At 51.4% G+C, this 25,369-nt stretch overlaps 1 protein-coding gene across 5 annotated transcripts in view; it reads left to right on the top strand.

The window, feature by feature from the left end:
* The window catches only part of TBCD (tubulin folding cofactor D), a 177,676-nt gene that overhangs the window by 37,162 nt on the left and 115,145 nt on the right, over nt 1-25,369 (top strand). For all 5 annotated transcript variants that reach the window (XR_016389022.1, XM_089901471.1, XM_089901470.1 and 2 more), the window contains exons 8-13: nt 8,439-8,484; nt 9,933-10,065; nt 14,425-14,561; nt 15,200-15,260; nt 16,312-16,386; nt 20,866-20,960. Coding sequence is in view for 4 of the 5 variants with exons in the window: in XM_089901471.1 (XP_089757597.1) it covers nt 8,439-8,484; nt 9,933-10,065; nt 14,425-14,561; nt 15,200-15,260; nt 16,312-16,386; nt 20,866-20,960 (547 nt within the window). In the remaining variant the exon portion in view is untranslated. The remainder of the gene's footprint in view (nt 1-8,438; nt 8,485-9,932; nt 10,066-14,424; nt 14,562-15,199; nt 15,261-16,311; nt 16,387-20,865; nt 20,961-25,369) is intronic.

The raw sequence follows: 25,369 nt of genomic DNA, 5'->3' as shown, positions 1-25,369 counted from the left end.
GCCTGTGATTTATGGCTGGAGAACATGCCCTGGGGAGGGAAGCTGGTTGCATGGTGCAGAAGAGCTGGCTTGGGTGGGTAGTGATCGGAAGGTGTGGTGGTTTAGAGTGATTACTGAGAAATGCATTTGTTTGCACTTTGTGCTGTGCTGGTTTCTAGAAAAACAGGAACAGACCTGGCGGTCATCTCTCCTCAGATGGGTGTGCTATGTGGTCTGGTCTCTCTGTGGTGTGATGGCTTGTATGGAGTGTGTGCTTCCGGCTGGTGGTTTTCAGTTGGCTCATGTTTTATGCTTCCATGAAAAATGGGGTACACTCCCCATTTAGTGGCCCGGCTGATGGATCCTCCTGACCACCTGAAGATGAGAGCGTTTCTGTCGGCCGCTTCCTCCCGTTGCTGGGGGTCACTGCTCTCTGCACATGCCGGGTTGGACCGTGTGCTCTCAGGAGGGAAGGGCAGTGAAGGCGGCCCTACTTTACGTGGAAAAACAGACTAAGAAACAAAATCAAAGCCCTGGCCCTCTGTGATTTTTGTTCCTTTTCATCCCTTTAGCCCTTCTGAGTCTGTTCATGGGAGAGTCTGTAACTCCTGTGGCCTTTGCCTTTGTGCGTACAGAGCACCCCCGCCCCTGGGAAATCCTGTGGGCTTCAAGGTCAGGAAAAGTGTAGGGATAAAAAGAACCCACCTTGGGCTTCCCTGGTGGCGCAGTGGTTGAGAGTCCGCCTGCCGATGTAGGGGACGTGGGTTCATGCCCTGGTCCGGGAAGATCCCACATGCTGCGGAGCGGCTGGGCCCTTGAGCCATGGCCGCTGAGCCTGCGCGTCCAGAGCCTGTGCTCCGCAACGGGAGAGGCCACAACAGTGAGAGGCCTGCGTACCATAAAAAAAAAAAGAACCCACCTTGAACCCATAAAAGATGGGGTATTGGGTCCCCTTTGGTCCAGACAGTGGCCTGCAGCCTGGCCTCGGGGCTGGTCCCCTCTGTGGGGTGGGGACCATGGGGGACTGTCACCATCTGCCCATGCCCAGTGGCGGGCTGTGTCAGTGACAGTTGTCCTGGGAAGTCTTCACTACTTGTTCTTTTGTCTTACTTAGACTTTGTAAGGAATTTGACAAATGAAGGATGTTCATGTGTGAGAGCATTTGGGGCCTTTCCTCGTATTTTAAATTCTTATTATTTATCAGTGAATGAGACCAAAGAGCGTTTAAGTGGTCACCAGGTGCTGTCAGTTCTGTTTCCTGCCATTGCCTGTCCAGCCTCCCTCCCCCTACAGACCGTCTGCCCTGGTCTAGGCGCCCCACCTCAGCTTCCCGGACGTTGAGAGTGGCCTCCCCATGTGTCCCGCACACTGCTGCCAGGGTGGTGCCCGCAGGGTGAGATTTCAGTCCCTCACACGGATCCTAAGGAGGGAGTTGTGTCTGTCGTGGACAAGCCACCCCCTAAGCCTCTGGCTCTGCACAGCAGCTGTTGTGTGTGGATTCTGTGGGTCCTGACAGGCCAGGGCATGGGCTGGGGGGGCGCTTGTCTCTGCCCCTTGCTGCCAAGGGCCTTGCCTGAGAAGCCCACACTGTGTGGGTGACTAGAAGGGTTAGGCTCAGCTGGGCCTGTGGACTGTGGCTCCTGCGTGGCACCTCTGCATGTGGCTACTGGGTTTCCAGGGAGAGTGTCCCAGGCAGAGGGTCCTGGGCTTGGCAGTCACAGTGTTGCTTCTGCCTGGCTCTGTTGGTTGAAGCAGCTGGAAGACCCCTGGCCCCAGGGAGGAAGGCAGTGACCCCAGAGACCCCGGCTGTGGAGGGGAGGAGGTCAGAGAACTTGCCACATAGGGTGACCGTATGATTTTTATCCACACTATGTATTTGAGAGTAAAAGGAGGCTCTGCTCTATTCATAACAAAGTTGCCAGGAGTGAGGGGGGTGAACTGGCCAAGGTGCCCGTCTGACCCGATGCTCCAGTAGAACAGTGTACCCGCGGCCTGCCTGCATGGGGTGCCCATCGGGAGACCTTGTCCCTGCGCTGAGAGCTGCTGAAGGGAAGCTTCTCGGTGAGGTTTGTTTTTGACGCCCCCCCCCCCCCCGCCCCCTGGCACTATTAGGCATCTCATCGCACGTTGTGTGGACCCCATCACACCACTGGTCTGCAGACTGTAAGTGGGTATTTTGGTGCTTTTGGCTCCCTCCCAGATTCCAAGTCCTCACATGGAAGGAACCAAGTGTTTCTGCTCAGGAGTAATTGTTCTGAAAATGGATGACTTACGTCTAAAATATATTAAATTGGACGAATTTGAATTTACATGGAGTAAGTTAACTTTAAATTTTGTAAATGAAACCTAGGGAAGAGTTCTTAAAAGAAAATAGTTTTTGCAAACGAAAGGAATATGTCTGTATTTACCAGGTAGGAGACAATTCAGATCTCATCGGTTAATATAATGCGTTTTATGTTCATTTGCATTTTATTCTCTGAGTGGCTCAGCGAACTGGTACCATCACTGCTGCATGTCGTTTACTGAGGAAACTGAGATTCAGAGACGGTGCCTTCCTGCCCCGTCACACAGGTGGTCAGGGGTCTGGATGCTTCTCTGTGTGACATTCGTGGAGAATCCTCAGCACATTCAGCGGGTAGTGTAGAAAGAGCTCATTCTTCTTTGAAAAATCATTTTTATTCTACACTTGGTGAAGAGATTAAGCAGTCCAGAGGCTTGGTGATGAAAACACATCAGCCCTTGTCTGCTCTTGTCAGCACAGCCCCTTCTCCCGGAGACAGCCCGCTTTGTGCTGAGGGTGACTGCTGCCCCTTCCTCCTGCACGATGTGCTCCAGCCCATCTGCTGGCTTGCTGATGCCCCTCCTGCTATCTCCCAGCTTTGTTGACAATGTCACTGTTTTTAGGTGCTCTGGACCTGTTTCCTCTGCCATCCCCTCTCCACAGGGTCTCCTGATCCCACCCCTCTTTGTAAGAGGATGTCATGGTGCTTTTCCTCCCCTGCTGCCTGCCTCGCCCGTTGCTTCTTCTCAGCCAGTGCCTGTGTGTATTCACTTGTACATGATACGAGTTGGCAGCATTTCCCTTCCGTTCTGTATCCTTCTTTAAGTCTTGGGCTTAGAATTATTGGTTTGTAACTTTTACAGTCAATAACATTCATGACAGGGGTTCTTTTTCTGCTCTGCAGTCCCAGGGTCCTTATGAAGGAGCGTTGTGCCTGGTATTAATGTCAGATGGTGTCTACTTTCTAACATTCCCGTTGATCAGAATCCTGTCTTATTTTTGTTTCTTTCACATGTGGACCACAACTTGTACAGTTTTGATTTTCTTGTATTTTGCTTATCTTTTTCTTTTGTTCACTAGCCCTTAATATGGTCTTAATATTGTTGATTGCTTAGACTCCCTTCCACCCTTCTGGAAGATTCTGCTCTGTGTTTTTGCTGACTCTGTGGAGCCCCTCAGGGTCATCTGGGACAAGCTGGATCCTCCTCTTGTAGCCCCACTTCTAGTGTGGAGCACCTTCTTACCACTCCATCGAAAATTTGTTGCGATTTCTTGCTATTTATTTAGGGGAAAGCGTTCAGTCTTTTACCATTAAGTATGATACCAGCTGTGGGTTTTCATAGATGCTCTTTATCATGTTGAGGAAGTTCCCTTCTGTTTGTAGTTGATGGGGAACTTTTATCATGAATGGATGTTGGATTTTGTCAGGTGCTTTTTTTGCTTTTACTGAGCTGATTGTATGTTTTTGTTCTCTATTCTGCTAATACGATGTATTATATAAATCAAGTTTTGAATGTTAAACCAGCCTTGCATTCCTTGCAAATGGGGAATAAATCCCATTTGGTCATGGAGTAAAATCCATTTAATATGTTCCTGGATTCATTTTGCTAGTATTTTGTTAAGGATTTAAAAAAGAAATTATTTTAATTAATTAATCAATTTATTTTATTTGGTTGCTTCAGGTCTTAGTTGCGGCTCGCCGGCTCCTTAGTTGTGGCATGCAAACTCTTAGTTGCAGCATGCATGTGGGATCTAGTTCCCTGACCAGGGATCGAACCCAGGCCCCCTGCCTTGGGAGTGTGGAGTCTTAACCACTGCGCCACCAGGGAAGTCCTAAGAATTTTTATATGTTTGTTCATGAGGGACATTGATCTGCGGTTTTCCTATGATGTCTGTGGCTTTTGTATCAGGCGAGGACCGGGAACTGTTCCTCCTTTGTTTTCTTGAAGTTTATGTAGGATGTATTTTTTCCTTAAATGTTTGCTAGAATTCATTAGTGAAGCCATGTGGGCCTGGGGTTTTCTTTATGGAAAGATTCTAAAGTACTAATTTAAATTTCTTTACACGATCCAAGTCTATTCAGATTTTCTATTTCTTAAGCCATTTTTGCTTATTTGGAATTTGTCTTGGAATTTGCCCACTTCCTTTGGGTTGTCTAATTTGTTTTTTTTTTTAAATAAATATATATATATATTTATTTATTTTTGGCTGCGTTGGGTCTCGTTGCTGCGCGCGGGCTTTCTCTAGTTGCGGCGAGCAGGGACTACTCTTTTTTTTTTTTTTTTTTTGCGGTACGCGGGCCTCTCACTGTTGTGGCCTCTCCCGTTGCGGAGCACAGGCTCCGGACGCGCAGGCTCAGCGGCCATGGCTCACGGGCCCAGCCGCTCCGCGGCATGTGGGATCTTCCCGGACCAGGGCACGAACCTGTGTCCCCTGCATCGACAGGCGGACTCTCAACCACTGCGCCACCAGGGAAGCCCAGGGACTACTCTTCATTGCGGTGTGTGGGCTTCTCATTGCGGTGGCTTCTCTTGTTTTGGAGCATGGGCTCTAGGGTGCTCGGGCTTCAGTAGTTGTGGCATGAGGGCTCAGTAGTTGTGGCTTGTGGGCTCTAGAGGGCAGGCTCAGTAGTTGTGGCACACGGGCTTAGTTGCTCTGCGGCATGTGGGATCTTCCTGGACCAGGGCTCAAACCCGTGTCCCCTGCGTTGGCAGGCAGATTCTTAACCACTGTGCCACGAGGGAAGTCCCGTCTAATTTGTTGTTGTAAAGTTGTTTATAAAATCCCTTTTAGTTTCTTTAGGCTCTTTTGTGAAGTCCTTGAATCCCTGACTTTATTTTTATGTATACATGTTGTGTGTGTGTGTGCACATGTGCACACATGTGTGTATATTAAAATAAAATATACAACCACACACTTGTTGAACTGTTTTAAATTAAATCACTCCACTGCCTGTAAATACTTCAGTGTGTATTCTACATAATCAGCATACCATTTTGAGGACTTCTTTTTAAAACAAAAAGTTTTGTTGTTTCCCACATGATAGTAATTCTGATTGTAGTATCCACTGGAAGAGAACGCAGAGTGGGTACTTTGAGTTCAGTGATGCTTAACTGTGCATTCATGTCTGTTAATCTGGCTGTGTCTGCCCGCCATGCAGCTGGGTGTGGCAAGGCCTCCCCTCTTGCTGCCCGGACTCAGCGCGGAGCTTGGGGTGGGCAGGGTTCAGAAAGGACAGCAGTGATTCTGGTGCTTCAGCAGCTGAGACCGTAAGTCTTCCTGGTGGTATTTTCTACCATAGAGCTGTTGGCGTACTAGAGTGTGCTTCACAGTTTTTGAAAATTTGGCAAAATTTATGTTAGTTATTTTTATACCAAGACATTTATTTGTGTTTTTAAGCGTATAATTACTATAACTTTGAAAGTTGATTGAGACCTGAGTGGTTTTTATAACTTGTATGCTTGTCATGTTGTCAGCTGTTTCCTTGTGGCACCGGTTGTCTTTGTGTGCAGTGGCACTGGCCGTGTGGATGGCTTTGTGCCCCGAAAACAGAGGGGAGGTGGTATGTGTCCGCAGGGCACGCTGGCGCTGCGATCTGGGCTGGGCCAGCCCTGAGACGCCCCCTCAGCCCTGCAGGCTGGGCCTCCTGCTTGGAGGAGGAGCTGGACCCTCGGTGAAGCCCCATCCTCGGCCAGGTTCTCTGTCCTGGTTTGTATGTGAGGCAGTTTGGAGCTGAGACCGTTGCATCCAGGTTGTTTATGTGAACCCTGACATTTAGTTTTTTTAAAGTTAGAGATATCTAACCACAGTGGTCTGTTCTGTAAGCTTTACTGCTGGGGTCTGGACTGTCTGAGTCCTGTATGAAGGCCTGTCCTAGCTCCTGGGGGAGGCCGCGGCGGAGCTGGAAGGATGCGTGGCAGGTGAGGGACGGCAGTGGCCTGCATGGAGGCTGCAGCAGAGCTGGAGGGATCGAGGCAGGTGAGGGACGGCAGTGGGCTGCATGGTGCGGCCCGCCCTTTCCTTACTCCTGGTCCCAGACCAGCTCCACGGCCACCAGCTTGGGTGTCTGTCCTTCTGAGCCAGTCCACTGGTCCTGTTGTGGCAGTCGGGGCAGGAGGCTGATGGCCAGCGTAGATGGGGTTGCTCTCGTGGCCTCTGCTGCAGGAGGAGGGTGGCGGGCGTTGTGCCCAGGGCTGTGGGTGGCTCACCCTGGGGCTCACACGTCCTGCTCAGACTCATCCGGCTGCAGGATGGTTTCCTCCTTCCTTTCCACCAAGCCACCTCCCTGACTCCTTTAAAAGTTCACCAGGGGGCTTCCCTGGTGGCACAGTGGTTAAGAATCCGCCTGCCAATGCAGGGGACATGGGTTCGATCTCTGGTCCGGGAAGATCCCACATGCCGCAGAGCAGCTAAGCCCGTGTGCCACAACTACTGAGGCTGCACTCTAGAGCCCGTGAGCCACAACTACTGAGCCCACGTGCCACAACAACTGAACCTGCACGCTTAGAGCCTGTGCTCCACAACAAGAGAAGCCACCGCAATGAGAAGCTTGCACACCACAATGAAGAGTAGCCCCCACTCGCTGCAACCAGAGAAAGCCCGCGCACAGCAACGAAGACCCAGTGCAGACAAAAATAAAATAAATTAAAAAAAAAAAAAAGTTCACCAGGAAGAAGCTAGGGGATACAGGTGACTTTCCCCCTCCTCATAAACCCAGATTGTAAAGACAAACATTTCAAGTGTTTTGGGAGTGGTTTACCAGTCATGAAATGGGGATATTTCAGATGTGGCCCGTGAACGTCCGGGGGTCCTTTTCCACTTGTAGTGTGGGTCATGGAAAGGTGTGGGGGAATGAAATGTCCTGAACTTCCTAATCTGATGTCTGGCTCATGGTTTTGGGGTTGAGTTGTTGCGGGGAGAAGAAGGGCAGAAAGCACGAAGGAGAGCATGACTTCTGCCAAGGGGCTTTTGCAGCAGAGGGCCAGAGCAGGGCTGGTGAGGTGAGGCACTTATCACGTGTGCTGGGAGAGGCGGTGGAGCCATGGGCCACTGGCTGGGAGGTTCCACGGTGCTTTGAGTGTTGGGATGTCCTGGGCCTGTGGGTCTGAGCCCTGTGTCTTGTTCTCCTGTGAGCCTGCCTCAGAGTGTCCAGGGCCCCGGAGTGGTTGGTCTCCATGTGAAACACCACTGACTAAGTGTCTGGGATGGTGTTCACTCTCTTCACCTTGGCTGAGCAGCTCCTTCACCAGCAGGACCTGGTGTCGGGGGACGGGGTCCAGTGCATTTGGGCCCATGTACCTTCAGACAGTCTAAGACAGAAGCGGTCTCACCTTGCCAGTTAAATAGTAATTCTTTTTTTTTTTTTTGGCGGTACGCGGGCCTCTCACTGTTGTGGTCCCTCCCGTTGCGGAGCACAGGCTCCGGACACGCAGGCTCAGCAGCCATGGCTCACGGGCCCAGCCGCTCTGCGGCATGTGGGATCTTCCCGGACCGGGGCACAAACCCGTGTCCCCTGCATCGGCAGGCGGACTGTCAACCGCTTCGCCACCAGGGAAGCCCCAAATAGTAATTCTTGAAGGAGAAGAAGTTCCTTAGCTGTTTTCTTAGAGTTGCTTAGCTTTAGGGTTCTTCGTTTAAGGGCTTGGATACCCAAGTCTTGCAGAGTTGAAAGTGGAGGGTAAAATTTCAGGTTGAGGACTCCGGGTTTTTGAGGTTTTGACAGCCTGCCGGCCCCACGTGTGTGAGAAGCAGGAGGGGCCCTTTCTCCTTTGCTGGATCAGAACGAGGATGAGTACGTGGGTGCCTTACCTTTGTGTCGGATAATTCGACCTGTAACTCTTATCCTTTGGTACCTTCAGGTACACGCTAGTCATGGAAACCCGGTACAATTCTTTACTCTCCTTACAGGCCAGCACCCTTAACTTCAACGTGGGCGTGTGTCAGTGAGCGCGGCCTCACCGCTGCATCTCTGGTTTAAGTTGCCCCTTTGGAAGATTTCCTCTCTAGTCTCTTGTAATTCCTTTCTTTGTCATGTACAGAAACTCTTCTCTTGTTATTTCCTGGCGAGTGTCTAGAATAAAAATCCTGGAAGATGTGATGAATTGTTTTGATAATTTATGTTTTAAATTTGTAAATGTATTTGCAGATTCTAACAGAATTTTTTTTTCTTTTTTTTAAGGCACAAATATTTAAGCATGGAAAACGTGAAGACTGTTTACCCTACGGTAAGGTTTATTTGTGAGGGTGTGTTTGTGACATGAGTTTGCCTGAATTATGAACAAATGTGTCTCTTTAACAGTTTATTCACAGGCACAAAAATCTGTGACTTGCTATATTTGGATACTATCATAGGTCTTTTTTTTCGGTCTTCTTTGTGTGTGTGTGTGTGTGTGTGTGTGTGTGTGTGTACGTATGTGTTAATAATCTGACTGTTAGGCCTCAGGCCTCTTAGGGAGGAGGTCTGGGTTCCTGATGCCCTGACTGTCTGGTCTTGATCCTGGGGACCTTGGGATGTAGATGAAGCCCTGAGGTTTCTGGCTCGCTTCCTGGGGGCCCAACTGCATTCTTCCCAGCACCATGGCTACATCATTTGCCCTTTTTGCCTCATTCTCTTAATTTTAGATTGAACCTCAACTTATGAAAATCAGTATAGTGATTTTCGCTGCAGGAAGGCTTACTCCCTGGAACAAGAGAAATTTCTTAGTCTATGTTTTAGAAGATGTATGAATCAGATGTAGGTAGTAGAGTCTATTTCTTGAAGTTTTCATCATGGAACATTTCATACGCATACAGGAAGACTGACTGGTATAGTGACTTCTCATATTTCTATCACAAGCTTCAGGTTTTTAATTCATGGGCACTCCTGTTTCATCCATGCTCCCCCTCACCCACCACCTAGACACCCTATCATTCCACTGGCATCTGTTGACTCTTTTTGGAAACATAACCTTGATGTCATTGTCACACCTGAGAACATGAGCAGTCGCCATTCAGCATCGTCACACGTTGTCCTTGATGGACTCGCACACACAGATCCCAGGTCCATCTTGAGTTACTGTCAGTTGTACCTACGCTGGTCACTGTGCGCCGTTTGGGTCTTTTGGGAAGTTACCCAGATGCCATTTCAACTTGTCTTGAACGCCCCCTCCTTGTCTCACACGAAACATGGTCCTGCGTGCTCTCCTGGCCTCCGCTTCCCCCGATGCCCTCCTCATTGCCCCAAATAGCCTTGACAGCAGGGGGGCCCGATCACACAGTTTCCCTGCTTGTAGAGACCCCTCCCCGTTCTTGCAGCCTCATGCTTAAGCCTGTCTGCATGGTCCTCATGGTCTGCATGTGCTCCACGCTCCAGGCACGTGCCCGCTTTCTCTGCCCAGGACACTGTTCCCTCCGTGGGTTCCTCTGCATTCCATCTCCAGATCCGTGGTTCACAGTGAGAGGGTTGGGCAGGTCCGACTCCAGCTGCACTTAGTAAATGACATGGGGTGAAAGGGTCTTTATGAAGCAGAGCTCAAGGGGTCCAGCGTAGATGTAGGCCTTCACACTGACTGGGGTCGGGGGGGCCTGTGGAAGTGTCTGGTTTTGGTGTCGTGCGTGTCAGGTGGGGTTGGTGGGTTTGGGAGATGACACAAACCCTTCTCACCAAACTGAGCGAGATGTGCTGTGTTCACAGCTGCCACCGTTCTCCAGTGCCTGGACAACTGCAGGCTCCCCGACAGCAACCAGACCCTGCTCCGGAAGCTTGGGGTGAAGCTCGTGCAGCGGCTGGGCCTGACCTTCCTGAAGCCCCAGGTGGCCAAGTGGAGGTGAGTGGACTGAGTGGTGACCGCGCGACCAGGGTGTGTCGGGAGGCTGGTGCGGGGTCAGGTGTTTCAGGTGGCTGGACACAGCGGGCTGATTGACGTGTCCTCCTGCTTTCATTTTTTCCCCAGTCTCAGCAGTGTTTCTGATTTTGAAAGGAACACCTTTTCTTTCAGTTATTTTCTGACCCCACATCTTCCAGGTAGAATCTTGAAGTGGAACTGATGACAAGGAAGGCTTGTTTCGCATTCACTGAGAGTGCCTGTCATTCAAGTGTAGGGCAGCCTCACTGACGGGTCGCACCGTAGGGAACGCTCCATTCTGGTCACCTCAGTCTGGGTCATGGGCTCCTTCCTCGAGGTTTACTCAGAAAGGAGAGCTGTCTCTGCCTGTGGATGGAAACGATGTCTTAAGGGTTCTTTTGAAGTAGTGGCTCCCCTGGAAACAGACTGTTTGCTGTGCTGGGGGTGGTACTGCATTTTAGCAGTCTTCAGTTTTATTTCACGTATTCATTTGTGTGGTTTGGGAGGAATTATTTGATTAAGTTTGTCTCCAGTTGTAGGAAATTCCAGAGAAGTGTGTTATGTTTTAGTGATGTTTTACTGAAATACCTTTTAGGTGTTCTGTATACAGCTTGTTCTGTAAGTTGTTTATGAGACGAAATGTTAGTGGTTACTTTGCAGATGCTGTGGAAAATTAACATTCTGTGCTGTATTAGGGCTCCCCCGAGAAACAGAACCAATTGGTGTGTGTGTGTAGAGACTTATCATAAGGAATTGGCTTATGCTTGTGGAGCTGGCAAGTCCCCACATCTGGCAGGCTTGGCGGCCAGGAGGAGCTGATGTTTCAGCTTGAGTCTGAAGGCAGGAAGTATCCCTCTCACTGGGGGAGAGTGAGCCTGTCTGTGATCCTCAGGCCTTCAATGGATTGGGCAAGGCCCACCACACTCGGGAGAGCAACCTGCTTTACTAAGCCCACAGCTTAAATGTTAATTTCACCCACAATCACGGTCACAGACACAACCAGAATAATGTTTGAGCAAATATCTCGGCACTGTGACCCGGTCAGCTGGACACGTTAAAATGAGCTATCACAAGTACTCCAAGCATTTACGTGGGAAGGAGAGTAATTTAGCACCCCAGTTACTTGGGTCAGCCTGTATCTCTCTGTACACTGAGTGTGATCATTAATGTGGTGGGTTCAGTCTCCCGTCTTGCTGTTTGTTTTCTCTCTCTTCCATCTTTTTTTCATTTTATCCCCTCTGATACATTTTCTTTTTATCTTTTATTTTATTTTATTTTTTTTTGTGGTACGCGGGCCTCTCACTGTTGTGGCCTCCCCCGTTGCGGAGCACAGGCTCCAGACGCGCAGGCTCAGTGGCCATGGCTCACGGGCCTAGCCGCTCTGCGGCATGTGGGATCTTCCGGGATCGGGGCATGAACCCGTGTCCCCTGCATCGGCAGGCGGACTCTCAACCACTGCGCCACCAGGGAAGCCCCTTTTTATCTTTTAGATTCATTCCCTTTTTGGTTACCTTCCCCTTAGTGACAGGCAGGTAACTGGCCGCACTGCCCCTCCTGCTGTCTGGGGCGCAGGCCTTCTCAGTTCCCCCCGCTGGGGTGTGGCCCTTGCTCCTGCAGCAGCCGCTCACGTCTCATGCGTGGCCTTTCAGTCCTTCCTGCTGGACCCACACTTCAGTGACTGCCCAGCGTTACTTGCCCTCTGGACTCTGTTTGGCTCTCTTGGCCTCCCAGCTGCTCTCTGATGGCGCGTCTGGGTCTCACACGCCTCACAGCTGCCTGAGGATCCAGGGAGAATTTGGGATGCTGTCTCAGCTCCCCTTCCTTCAGCGTCAATCCCCACTTAGTAGCCATCTCACTAGTCAAGATTTCTTTTTTCTGCCCAGCAGGACGGCGGCTATGCTCGGGCTGTACTTTCCTGTGCTGTGGTTTGGAAAGTGCCTTTGGGAGGAAGCAGAGGGGAAGTTGGGTGCACCTGGGGGCTTCCCTGCTCTGAGGGATTGTAGCCATGCCTTGGTTGTCATCTTGTGCCTGCCAGCGGTTGGTATATACACTTTATCTAGACTTGTGGTTAAGTCAGGAGGGAAAGTCCAGTGGCAGCCTGTCTGGTCCCTGGTTGTTGGGCGATATCGAGAACTTTTCCTGTGAGGTAGAGTCCTCGTGGGTCTTCATTGGAGAACAGTAACAGTGTCGACAGTCGTTGCCCAGTGCCTGCTGCTTGCTGGGAGCTTTATGATCTTGACAACAGTCCTGTGGTGCCTGGTGACGTTCTCCTTGGTTCAGTTACCTGTTGCTGCTCTGATTCTGACAACTCTGATGTGTGTTCTTTTCCAGACCAACACCAGGCAGTTGTCGGACACCAGCTGGGTGTCCTACTGTGTAACTCAGTTTTGACTCTGTCTTTGTGGAGACAGCACCAGATCCTACAGGTTAAGGGCTCAGCCCACTAGACTGTCTCCCCCCGCCTCAACACCTCTCCTCCCTCTGCCAACCCCAATTGCAAGTCGAGGTTGTCACCTGTGTTTCTGACAGTCTGGCTACAGGTTGGAGGGTTTGATAATTTGCTAGAGCGGCTCATAGAACTCAGAGAAATATTTTATTTGAGATTACTGGTTTATTATACAAGGCTATAACTCAGGAACGGCTAGGTGGAAGAGATGCAGAGGGCAGGGCCTGGGGAGAGGGCACAAGGCTTCCATGCCCTCTGAGTTCCCCACCCTTCCTGCTCCTCCCTGTGTTCACCAACCTGGAAGCTGTCCTAACCCACTCCCTTTTTTTTTTTTTTTTTTGGCCCGGCCATGTGGCAAGCGGGATTTTAGTTCCCAGACTAAGGATCAAACCTGCGCCCCCTGCAGTGGAAGCTCGGAGTCTTAACCACTGGACTTCCAGGGAAGTCTTCCTTTTGGGTTTTATTGGAGGCCTCATTGCATAGTCATGGTTGATTAAGTCACTGGCCATTGGCAGTTGATTGAACCTCCATCTTGGGAACTGCCCACACCATCCTTGTTTCACGGAATCTGAGGCCTCAAGGCCACAGCTGAACAGTGTCTGAGTTGGCTCTGTCTCTGAAGCCCCAGTTGTCTGGAACTGGACTTGGCCTTAGGCTGTGGCCCCCAATAATCATGCTGTAACTCGACCGGTCACCTTTTATGCCCCAGGCCGTGTCCTGAGATGGGGCTGCCCCAGAGTCAGGCCCAAGCGTGCCTGTCCTGCTTCTAGGAGGGGAGGCATTCTTGGGCCTTTCTCTGCACAGGGCCTGTTCTGAGTGCTTTGTGCACATCCTCCCACCTGGCCTCGTTGCAGCGCTCTGGGTGGGGCCTCATTTTACAGATGGGAACTGAGGCAGGCAGAGGTTCAGGGGCTGAGCTGGCCTGTGCTGCTGGCCCCTTCATGGCGCTGCAGGAGGTGATGCTGGTGGCCTCAGCAGGTGGGGAGGCGGGTGTGGGCGGCAGGAAGTGGTGAGAGCCATTCAGGAGGCAGGATCTGTGGGAGCTGGCATGGACCAGCTGTGGCCCCTGGTGTGGAAGGCGGGCATCTGGCCCGGAGGCAGGGGGTGGGGCTCTGCTCAGGTGGGACCTGGAGGCAGAGCCTGTGGAAATAAGGCCAAGGCCAGTGGGTTCAAACGTGCCCTCCCTGCCATTTCTGTTGGGTGCATTCTTTTTTTTAAAAAATAATTAAAAAAAATTTTTATTTACTTATTTTTGGCTGTGTTGGGTCTTCGTTGCTGCGCACCCGCTTTCTCTAGTTGCGGCGAGCGGGGGTTGCTCTTCGTTGCGGTGCGCGGGCTTCTCGTTGCAGTGGCTTCTCTTGTTGTGGAACATGGGCTCTAGGTACACAGGCTTTAGTAGCTGTAGCTCACGGGCTCTAGAGCGCAGGCTCCAGTAGTTGTGGCTTACGGGCTCTAGAGCACAGGCTCAGTAGTTGTGGCTCATGGGCTTAGTTGCTCCGCGGCATGTGGGATCTTCCTGGACCAGGGCTCGAACCCGTGTCCCCTGCATTGGCAGGCGGGTTCTTAACCACTGCGCTACCAGGGAAGCCCTGTTGGGTGCATTCTTGTTGTCACACTTTGTCACCTGCCTTTCTGCTAAGAAAACTTTCTGACACGTGAGGGTTTCTGAGTCATTTAGAAGGTGAATCTATGTTCTGTGGCTCAGATGAGGTTGTTATCTTCCTTGACAATCCATGCTGGTGACAGTTACTGCTCAGTTTCCTTCCTGTCCATCCTGTACCTGTAAAGCACATGGAATTTTCACAGTGACACTGAATTGTTGAGTTCAGTCATCAGGATCTTCTAGCTCCAAGTTGTCGCAGCAGGTCTGAGGTGTGTTTGTTTGCTTCTTGCAGGTACCAGCGTGGCTGCCGCTCCTTGGTTGCGGGCCTGCAGCTGAGTGTCCAGAGTCCTAGAGATCCAGGGATACAGACCGAGACCCCTGACAGCGATGGAGAGGACGACGTCCCCGAGGAGGTGGAGAGCGTGATAGGTGAGTGGGAGCCACCTCATCTCGGCCTGCAGGGGACCTGGCCCCACCTCTGGTCTTTGCAGGGTGGGAGGTGAGGCTGGGGCTGTGTGCATCTGCTGTCTCCCCCGCCCCCCGTTGCGGCCCTAGACCGCCCTGGTCGCAGTGCACCTGTGCACCTCCACAGGCTCCGTCCTGCCTCCGCATCAGGCTCCCTGTGCTGCCATGTGCCCTCCACCAGGGCTTCCACTGACCGGCTTGCAAGGCCTGTACTGCTTGGGAGCCCTCTGTGCGGCCTTTCCTAGAGGCTGAGCATTTCTCAGACCCTGTCCCTAGGAGAGCTGCTCTCTGCAGCGTCTGGCAGAAGCTGTTTTCTCTGGGAAGCCTCCCTCATCGGCCTCTGGCCTTCCTCGCTGGTGCTCTCTGCCCAGTGACTGTTAGGAGCTAAGACAGAAATTGCCCTTAAATGATGACTTAAAGACACACAGAAGGAAATGTCCTTTTATTGTGATTAGAATTGAGATTCTTCATGTAATTGCCTTTATGGTACTGTTTTGAGTGGTGTGCAGGGTGGGTTACCTTAAAGCTGGGAACTGAGAGCTCATCTAAAACTCTGGGTGGTTCCGTGGGGCTCACAGACCAGCCTTCCTGTGTTCTTCCAGAGCAGCTGCTGGTTGGGCTGAAGGACAAGGACACGATTGTGCGGTGGTCTGCGGCCAAAGGGTAGGTGACTGCACTTGGTCGGGGGGCTGGGCTGGGGGCTCACAGCTTATGCCCCAGATGCCTGCAGGTCTGCTGAGTCTCCTTAATCATTCAGTACTTCCTGTGGAATTGGAGGGCTTCAAACAGCTCCCAGAGTTTTAAAAGGTAGAATGATTTTTTCCTAATTTACATTTACTGCTTTTTGTTCTAGTTTTCAAGAAAATCACTGAGGTTGGTCAGTGGCTTCTTCATGTTCTTGCCCTTCTGGCTGGAATGAGCACGTTTGGTTTTTTTACCTTCAGGTGTTCCTTTCCTTGCTCCTCACGTCCTCACTGCCACGACCCCCACCTCCTGCCTCCACAGCCAGGGGCGGCCCCCCATGTAGAGAGCAGATGCTGCACGGCCTCACTTGATTCCAGAGCCCCCAGGAGGGGCTGGCATCCCCCTCTGCTACGCCTGAGGGAACAGCCAACACAGGCGCCCCGGCACACCCAGTGGGGCCAGGGCGGGTTAGGGGACAGAGTACAAAGGAGATGTTGTGGAGAAAAGGAAAATGGGTGAAGGTGCCCGTGGGCCCTCCCCACAGAGGTTACGGGTGTCCTTGCCAATCCACTCACATAGCGAATGCCGGGGAGAGGAGGCTCACATGGGGACTTTTGGCCAACCTCGGAGCCCAAAGTCTTGTCTGCTTGGAGTACGATGGGCTGGGAGGGTGGGCCTTTCTGGGGTGCTGCTGGCCGGGACCCAGCCTGGGCAGTGACTTGATGGGAGCCGGCCCGGTTGGCATGCAGCATGGGATGGACCTTGGTGGCCTGAGCTGGGAGCCGTTGACTGTCTGAGAAGTGCACCTGCCCTGTGGGCTCCCTTTGCCTTAGTCCCCCAGCTGCCTGTCCTGTCTCTGTATGTCAGTGTGATGGGCTCCCTGATGGGGCAGGTGGCTTTTATGGAGCAGAATCAGCCTCTTTGCCATCCTCTGGAGAGAAGGACAGTTACTCGGGGCATTCCTAGTGTAGCGTGTGCCCTCGACGGGCTGGTGGTGCTGACAGATGCTGGCGTTGCTTCTGCTTTTCAGAATCGGTAGGTTGGCTGGAAGGCTTCCCAGAGAGCTGGCGGATGATGTGGCCGGGTCTGTGCTGGACTGTTTCAGGTATGTGGGGAGACCAGAGGGGTAGATGTGTTTCCGGGTAAGAGCAGTGGCTTTTTCTTTCCTTACTTCCTCCTATGTTTTCTTGCAGTTGAGCTAGTTATCAGATTCTCTGAAACCGTTTCTTTTCCTTTTGAAGTTAAATTTGAGGACTCTAGTTATTTCTGATATATTTCTCGTGTGTGTGTGTGTGTGTGTGTGTGTGTGTGTGTGTGCGCCCCAATACGTCTTTTTTTTTTAAAAATTGGGGTATAGTTGTTTTACAATGTTGTGTTAGTTTCTACTGTACAGTGAAGTGGAGCTCCCTGTGCTATACATTAGTTGTCTATTTTATACATATTAGTATATATGTTAATCCTAATCTCCCAGTTCATCCCACCCTTATATATTTCTTTTGTCAGCTTAGGCTCCATTACATTTAAAAACCTTAAGGAGGTCAGTTTTGCGCGTGTCCACACATAGAAACGTATCCTTCAAGGAAACCTGTTTTCATTGGAATGAAACCAGGGCTGCTCTGTCCGAGAGAGTTTTCTGTGATGACGGCCTGTTCTAGATCTGGGGCTTTGAGATCTTAAAAGAGGCTAGTGTGACTGAGGTCTGAATTCCAAATTTTATTTAATTTCATCAGATTTAAATCTCATAGCCACATGTGCCAGTGGTTGTGCTGCATCCGTCCTCTCCTCTCAGGGGATCCTGGGGACCCTCGGCCTGCCCGAGGTGCAGGTGTGGGCCGGGAGGTGCAGGTGGCAGGTGTGGGAGTTTGAGCCTGGGGCCTGCAGGCCAGGGGCAAAGGGCAGAGCCCCGAGCAGCGCAGGTGGGCTGGGGGGGGGCCACGTTAGTGCAGCTGCTCACCAGGACTCTTGCTCTGCTTGCCCCTTGCTTTCAGAAGCAGGTGATTTGAGAATGGGTGTTGTGTTCGGCCCCCATTTGTGGTCCCACCCTTGTCAGCCGGTTGCTTCTCTTCTTGGTGCCCCCATGCGTGTGAGAGCTGTGCTATTGGTGTTCATGGGCACTCAGGCCTCGGTCACCAAGCCGACCCACGGGGTCCCAGGGGTGCGGGCTCCTCCTGCCCTGGGCCCCGAGCCTGATTGGTGAGGTTTAAGGACTACAGGAAACAGTTTCACACTACTGTTTCAGAGTAATGTTGCATGTGTGGCCACTGTGTCTTCCTGTGGCAGGAGACACGTGCTGCTTCGCGGGACTCTGTAGAACCGTGGGTCTGCACGATGACTCTGCTGGCTTGTTGTAGAGTGTCTTCCTGGAGTTCTTTTTCGGGGGCTTGCTGATGGGCACGAGATGACACGGGCACCCCACTGGTCCTGGGTGAAGAGGTGTGGGTTCAGGGCAACCAGGGGCGCGGCGGGTTTGGGAGGATGGAGGAGCCAGGGCCTCCGGCCTTTCCTCCCAGCCCCTTCCCCTGGGGTGGCTGTCTGCCTCAAGCGCTTCGCTTTCCTCTTTCCTTCATTAGAGTGTTTCTGCACAGCACTCTTGCTATTTGAAGCCGTCTTTGTCCAGCCCTTCCTTCTGCTGCTCCTTCTGCAGTCTCCCCTCCCATGCGCTCCTGGGTCCCCTCCCGTCCGGCTCTCAAACCCTGTCACTTCTCTAGCCGCTGTGCCTCTGCCTCAAGGGCTGTGAGCCCTTCACCCCAACGTGTCTCCCCTGAATGCTAGCACCTTTTCTCCCAAAACATGCTTCTCTGGTCAGATGTATGTTCCTTGCTCTCGGCCTGCAACCTTAGTCCAGTTTCACTCATCCTAGTTAATCTCCAAATGCTGCTTTGCCTTTATTTTGTCATTTTAATGAATTCCTCTGATCTTTGCGTCTGGGTTGTGGAGGGTAGAAATGGTCTCACTGCTCCGGATTCCCAAGGCCAGAAGCCCAACGCAACATTGAGTGAAGGGGCCTGAGTGGGCCCTCAGGGAGGCAGTCTTTCCCTGGACAGGACCTTACACAATGGGCGTGAAACTCCTGATTGCAGAACAGGCCATAGAAAGGAGTCAGCGCAGCCGGGAGAAGCAGGTACCAGCTGGGCTGGGGTGTGAGGTTGGCAGGGTGGCCGGGCCGGCTGGCGACCCAGCACAGAGGCCGCTCTGGTCTCCTTCCTCCTTTTGTGTCCTCCTGGGGTATGTGGTGAGCTGCCAGCCATTTCTGCAGTGGGTCAGAAATAGGACACTAATTCCTTTACATGTAAGAACACCCGACTCCTGGGACTGTTACCTTGCTCCCTGCCCTGTTTCTGGGCCAGATTATGTGGCTGGGGCCTCCCACTGAGCCCCAGAGGACCTCCTCAGGCCCTCTGCTCCCCTCCCAGGTCCCACCCCAGAATGTGCAGGTGCCCTTCAGTACCTGCACTCCCCTACCCCGCCCACCACTTAGAAAACCACGCGTTAGCCCCTCGATGGCCTCAGGACAGGATCCCAGAGATGGTGCCCAGACCCACCAGCCCAGGGTGGGTGCAAGCAGCCTACCCCGGGAGGCCTTGCCGGGTCCTCTGTGTCTGCCATCTGCACTGAGCCCGCGGGTTTCTCCAGTCAGCAGACGGGCCTCAGCCCTGCGGCCTGGGTCCTGGGTGTGCCATGGTGGTGCTGCTGTGGCCGTGGGAGCAGCCCCGTCTCAGCAAGAAATGCTCTTCACGGCTCCTTCCCAGGCTTTTCCTTGAGTTCTAGTGCTGTTTGCAGTTAAAAGTTCAGAAGGAGATGAAGGTGATGGGGTGTCCCCCTCTGCTCTGCACCCTGCACGCACCGTCCCCCTTTCTCCGTGTCCTTCTAGGGACAGTGGGTATGAGGTGGGTGGAAGGATAAGAACGTCTTCTTCGCTCATCCCACGCCCTCCACGCCGCCCCACTCTGCTCTTCCAGATGGTCCTCATTGGGTACCCTTGCCGATGTGAGGCCAGTGGCCCCGAGCCCATCTTGGCCCCTCTCTCTCTCCTGAGCCTGCTGTCTCGGCCCTTCTGTTTGCTGTTGTCTCCACTCCTCTGAGACCCCGGGCCCTCCCATGGTCGTCTGGGGCTTGGCTCTGGGGCAGGAGCTTGCCCTCAGGCACTGGGCGCTCTGGCGGTACTCGGTACTCTGCGTCCTAGTGTCTGCGTCCATCCCCGCTGTGCAGGTTGGCCTTGGAGAGGGTCCACGTCCTCCTGGAGTGGGCAGAGCAGAGGCAGCAGTGCAGGCAGCACACCGTGGTCCTCCTCGGCCGCCTTGGGCCACAGGCATTTTACAGCCTGACGCAAGGTCCTGCACTGTCCACAGCTGTTGACAAGCTACAGCGCACACCCGTTTAGTTGAGAAACGATGGCGTGACTGGTGATTGTTTTAGTGATAAGTGAGTCATCGTACTGCTGACCTTTTATCAGGTTCTTCCAGATGTTATTAAATCTTCTATGGAAAGCAGAAAGCACTTCTCTCCAACTGAAATCCTGAAGTACACAAAGTGCAATATTAAATTGTGGAAACGGTCATATAGTCTTTGGGACAGACATTTGATAAACATCTGGAACTTAAGAAAGTTATAATTGGAATTGAGTCACTGGTTGCTGGCGAGGTCCAGGGCAGCTTTTGTGTCTGTCTTGGTCAGCGTGTCTCCGCAGAGCCCAGAGCAGGGCCTGGCACGTGGGAGACACTGCTAAGTGTATTTTGAGTGAAAAGATAAGCCTAGCTTCTATCCTATCTGAGTATTCTTGCGTTTGTTGCCAGCCAGTGATGCAATTTATTTGGTTTTCCTAAACATTTCTTTGCCATCAAATTAATTTATTCAGAATTGGAGAAAGTCCTGTAATTTCTCTGGTTTTTTGGGTGAAGTATATTTCCATGTTTATTTTGGCAGCCAGGCGTGGAAACTCTCAGAACAGTTATTGATGTAAGAAACAGTTGTTGATGTAAGAAAGAGTTATTCTCGCTAGTTATTATGCCAGAGCTGCACCTTTAAACATGAGAGCTTCCAAACCACTTCAGGAATTTTTTATTAAATACGAAATTTTGCTTATGAGTTGAGTGGCTTTTCAGTTGTTTATTGAAAGTCTGTTTCAAACAGTACAAAACAAGTTCTGTATATGCTGTTTTATTCTAACTTCCTAATCTCAATATTCATCATTCAAGCCAGCAGGGGCTCCATGAAAAGGGGGTCTCCTTGCCCTTCCTGTGAACATTTTCCTAACCTTCATTTGGGGCAGTCACTGTGTTGTGAGCCCAGCGTTTCTTGAGTGGCGCAACTGCTTAAACGGCTGAGAGAGCTAGCTGCTCTGGCCCGAAGGTGCAGTGGGCACATGTGTGGGCTGCTCTCCCTGGGGTGTGTGAGGCTGACCCAGGTCTCTCTCTGGAGACCTGAACATGGCCGTTATCTTCAGCTGATTTGGAGTACTTTATCTCGTTACTGACCGATATTTTATAAACTCAGGGTTTTAGTGAGGCTTTTGGCCCAGGGGGTGGACTTTCACTCTGGGCTGTGGGGGGCATCGTGCTGGGTCTCAGGCTCTTTGTGCTTTCAGTTTCCAGGAGACAGACAACGCCTGGCATGGCGGGTGTCTGGCGCTGGCGGAACTGAGCAGACGAGGCCTGTTGCTCCCTTCTCGACTCCCGGACGGTGAGTATGAAGCTCAGTTTTGTGTGGTCAAGACCATTTATGCGTGTAGAGGTGCTTCATCCGGCCCCCTCCCCAGTGTGGCCGGCTGTCAGCACACACCACGCCTCTGCCCTCCCTGACCATCATGAGTGTTGCAGGAGAGAGCCCTCCAGACCTGTACTCTCAGCTTTCTTTCTTATGTCGGCCTTTCTGATTCCTGATGCCTCTTCTCCCTGCTGTGAAATTTTAATAGCACACGTACACTGTAGGTCTGGATTTGGAGGGCCGCGAGCTGTTGTGACGTCTGAGATTGTCTTGTCCCCCAGAACCAGTTTCACCCTCGTGAGGGTGCTATTGCCCGTTAAGAATGTGTGCACTGCCGCTGTGTTTAGCCCCTGGAGTGACGTCATGGTTTTTGGGAGCAAGGCTCACGCCAGTGAGGGGATGGGGAGGAAGCTCGGCAGTGGGCCTGAGCAGGGGCACAGTGCGGCTGGTGCAGATAGACCACTGAACTCCAGGCCTGCGCGTGCCAGCTCTCGGGCCCGGCTGCATGGGGGCACTTGTCTGTGGTGGGTGTCCCTGCGAGCGGCCCGCTGTGCCTCTGTGGACAGAAGGGAGGGATGCCTGTGAAGGATGGAGAGGGCCCTGTGCAGGAGTGTGTCACCAAAGATGCCATGTACCCCGAGGGCGACTTCTGTCCGGAACAAGGACGTCTGTGCAAAGAACAGTGCAGCTCAGCAGCTGAGCTGTGGGGGTGTTGCAGGTGCTGGCTGTGTGCTTGGCGTTGTGAAGCACAAGCAGGGCAGAGGACCCTTGGTTTCTATGGGCTCTTTCTGCTTATTCTTGTAGCAGCTTTACTGAGATACGATTTTAAAAAAAATATTTGTTTATTTGGTTGCGCTAGGTCTTAGTTGCAGCCCGTGGGCTCCTTAGTTGCGGCTCCAGGCCTCGTTAGTTGTGGCATGTGGGCTCCCCAGTTGTGGCATGCGAACTCTTAGTTGCAGCACGCATGTGGGGTCTAGTTCTCTGACCAGGGATCGAACCCGGGCCCCCTGCATTGGGAGTGTGGAGTCTTACCCGCTGCACCGCCAGGGGAATCCCTGAGATATGATTTATATACCATAAAATTCACCCATTTAAAGTGTTCAGTTCAGTGGTTTATAGTATATTTACAGAGTTGTGCAACCACCATCTTAATCTAATCTCATTTTCCCTCAAAGAAACCCTATACTCAGGAAAAGTCATTCCCCATTTTCCCTCAACACCACCAGCCCTAGACAACCACTGATCTTTTTCTGTCTCTATAACCTTGCCTTTTCTGGACACTTTATGTAAATGGAATCTCCAGTAGTGGTCTTTCTCGTCTGACCTCTTTCACTTAGTGTAATGGTTTTTTTTTTTGCGGTACGCGGGCCTCTCACCGCTGTGGCCTCTCCCGTTGCGGAGCACAGGCTCCGGTCGCGCAGGCTCAGTGGCCACGGCCCACGGGCCCAGCCGCTCCGCAGCACGTGGGATCCTCCCGCACCGGGACACGAACCCGTGTCCCCTGCATCGGCAGGCGGACTCTCAACCACTGCGTCACCAGGGAAGCCCTAGTGTAATGTTTTTAACATTCATCCCTACTGCACCACGTAGCAGTAGTACTTCATTCCTTTTTATGGCTGAATAATATTCCATTGTATGGATACACATTTGTTTATCCCATCGTCGTTGATGGACTTTTGGGTTTTCACCTTTGGTGATTATGAATAATGCTGCCCTGAACATTTGTATACAAGTTTTTGTGTGGACATGTGATTTGAGTTCTCTTGGGTATAGACCTATGAGTGGAATTGCCGGATCACATGCTAAATCTGTCTTGAACTTTTTGAGGAACTGCAAACCCTTTTCCAAAATGGTTGCACCACTTTACATTCCTCCAGCTGCGTATGAGGGTTCCAGTTTCCGCACATCCTCTCCAACACTTGTTTTTCTCTGTTTTTTTTTTTTTTTTTTGAAAATAGCCATCCTAGTGGGTGTAAAGTGGTATCTTACTGTGGTTTTGATTTGCATCTCCCTGCTGACTAATGGTGTTGAGCATCTTTTCATGTGCTTCTTGGCCATTTGGATATGTTCATTGGCAAAATGTCTATTCACGTCCTTGGCTAATTTAAAAAATTGGGTTATTTGTCTTTTTATTGTTATGAGTTCTTTACAGATACGTCTTTTATCAGATGTATGATTTGTGGATATTTTCTCTCCTCTGTGGTTGTCTTGTCACTTTTCCGACAGTATTGTTTGAGGCACTGAAGTTGTAAGTTTTAAGTCTGGTTATCTATCAGTCTTCTCTTTTGTTGCTTGTGCCCCTGGTGTCATATCTGAGAAGTCATTGCCTACCCCAAGGCCACAGAGATGTACTACTGTGCTTTTATTTACTCTTGTTCCATCCTAAGTGACTTACACACTTATTTGTGAAAATAGATGTGTGAGGGTGTGTGGGTATGTGAGGGTGTGGTGGGTCAAGATGAAGTCTCCACCTGTGTGGTGCCAACTCCAGTTTAACTTGAAGGAGACCAAAGCGCTCTCTCTGCTTTTTATACCTGAGACCCACTGGCATGTGTGTGTCTGTCGTATCTCATGATGTCAGCAGTGTCCACCGACCACAAGCAGCCAGAATGAGAGTGTATGGTTGTTGTTGTTGTAGATGAAAAGTGTCAAGCTGTGGCCAAAAACCTGAGATGTCACATATGATGAGTTGGCCCATGATCTTCACTTGAGTGGCTGGCCGCCTCTTGCCTGTGGTGCCCTCCACATGAGTTGAGCCTCTCTGCAGACTTTTTGTGTGGCCAGTGGGTCGTGGAGCTGTGCTGTCTCCTGCCTGGGAGAGATCATGCAGGCGACAGTGGTCTTGTCCTGGAGTAGGCTCCAGAGGTGATGGGTCTAACACTTACCGTTCATTTTTCTTTACTCTCTTTTCTCCTGCTCCTCAGACTGGATAGTTTGGATTGCCCTGTCTTCAGGTTCTCTGGTCCTTCCTTCTGCCTGCTCAGATCTGCTGTTGTTCTCCTTCCTCAGCTGACTTTTTCATTTCAGTTACTCTGTTTTCAGTTCCGGAATTTCTTTGTGATCTCTATTATAGTCTGTCTCTTTATTGACATTCTGTGTTTTTTCAAACATTGTTCTCTTGTTTCCTTTAGGTCTTGGAGCTTATTTGAGAAAATTGATTTAGGGTATTTGTCTTGTAAGACACTGTCTAGCCTTCCTCAGGGGTGGTTTCTGTCAATTTCTTTTTCTTCTTGTGAATGGACCATAGTTTTCTGTTTCTTCATGTGCCTTGTTATTTTTTGGTTGAAAACTGGACATTCTGACATTTTATTATGTGGTAACTCTGGAAATCAGGTTCTCCTCCCTTGCCAGCAGTTTGCTGCTGTTGCTGTTGAAGACTGTTAGTCGTCTCTTTATTTAGTGACTTTTTCCAGACCTTTTTTTGCGACAACTGTATTCCCTGTTATGTTTGGTCACTGAAGTCTCTGTTCTGTTATCTTAGCATTTAGCCGGTGACCTAACAGAGGTTTCTTTTTCTTTTTTTCTTATGGCTGCATTGGGTCTTTGTTGCTGTGCGTGGGCTTTCTCTAGTTGCGGTGGGCGGGGGCTACTGTTTATTGCGGTGTACAGGCTTCTCATTGCGGAGCATGGGCTCTAGGTGCATGCGCTCCGGTAGTTGCGGCACACAGGCTCAGTGGTTGCGGCACGTGGGCCCTAGAGCGCGCAGGCTTCTGTAGATGTGGTACGTGGGCTCAGTAGTTGTGGCTCGTGGGCTTAGTTGCTCTGCGGCATGTGGGATCTCCCCGGACCAGGGATCAAACTTGTGTCACCTGCATTGGCAGGCGGATTGTTAAACACTGCGCCACCAGGGAGGTCCCTAGAGGTTTCTTAAATGTTGAAATTTAGTAGCCTCCTCCTTCACTAAGCACTCCCCTGGTTGTGGCAGGTTTTTGATTAGATTCCAGAGTGCTGAAAAACTTGATTCTCTCTGTTTTTGCCAGCTTACTGGTTGGTTTGGTGGAGGGACCAATTCGTGGCGCTCCCTACTTGGCTGTATTCTGAGACATCATCCAAAAACTAGCCTCTGAATAGCATTCTAGCGTTAGTCTGGGTACTCTGAGAAGATACCAAGACAGGATGAACTGTGCAGTTATTAGGGAAATGCTGGTAAGGGTGGCAGAGCCACCGTCTGACCTCGAGAGCTGTGGGGCTGGGGTATGGGTGGCGGTGTCCTGGTGGGCTGTGTGGTCTAAGGAAGGGCTTCTGGGGGGGTGGTCCTCAAGCCAAAGTCAGCCTCAGAGGCATTCCTGTCTTTCTGGAAGGGGCTGCAAGTTGTGGCTGCTGCACCGCCTCCCTGGTGGAGTGGCTGTGGGGCCTGGGGTCAGCCTGCGCCGGTGGGTGAGTCC

Source organism: Delphinapterus leucas, chromosome 19 (genome assembly GCF_059928025.1).
Source record: "Delphinapterus leucas isolate spDelLeu-1000000601 "Yukka" chromosome 19, BTC_Dleu_Yukka2, whole genome shotgun sequence".
NCBI classification, from domain to species: Eukaryota; Metazoa; Chordata; class Mammalia; order Artiodactyla; family Monodontidae; genus Delphinapterus; species Delphinapterus leucas.
Note: the sequence above shows the minus strand (reverse complement) of the source record. Positions and strands in the feature narration are given on the sequence as shown.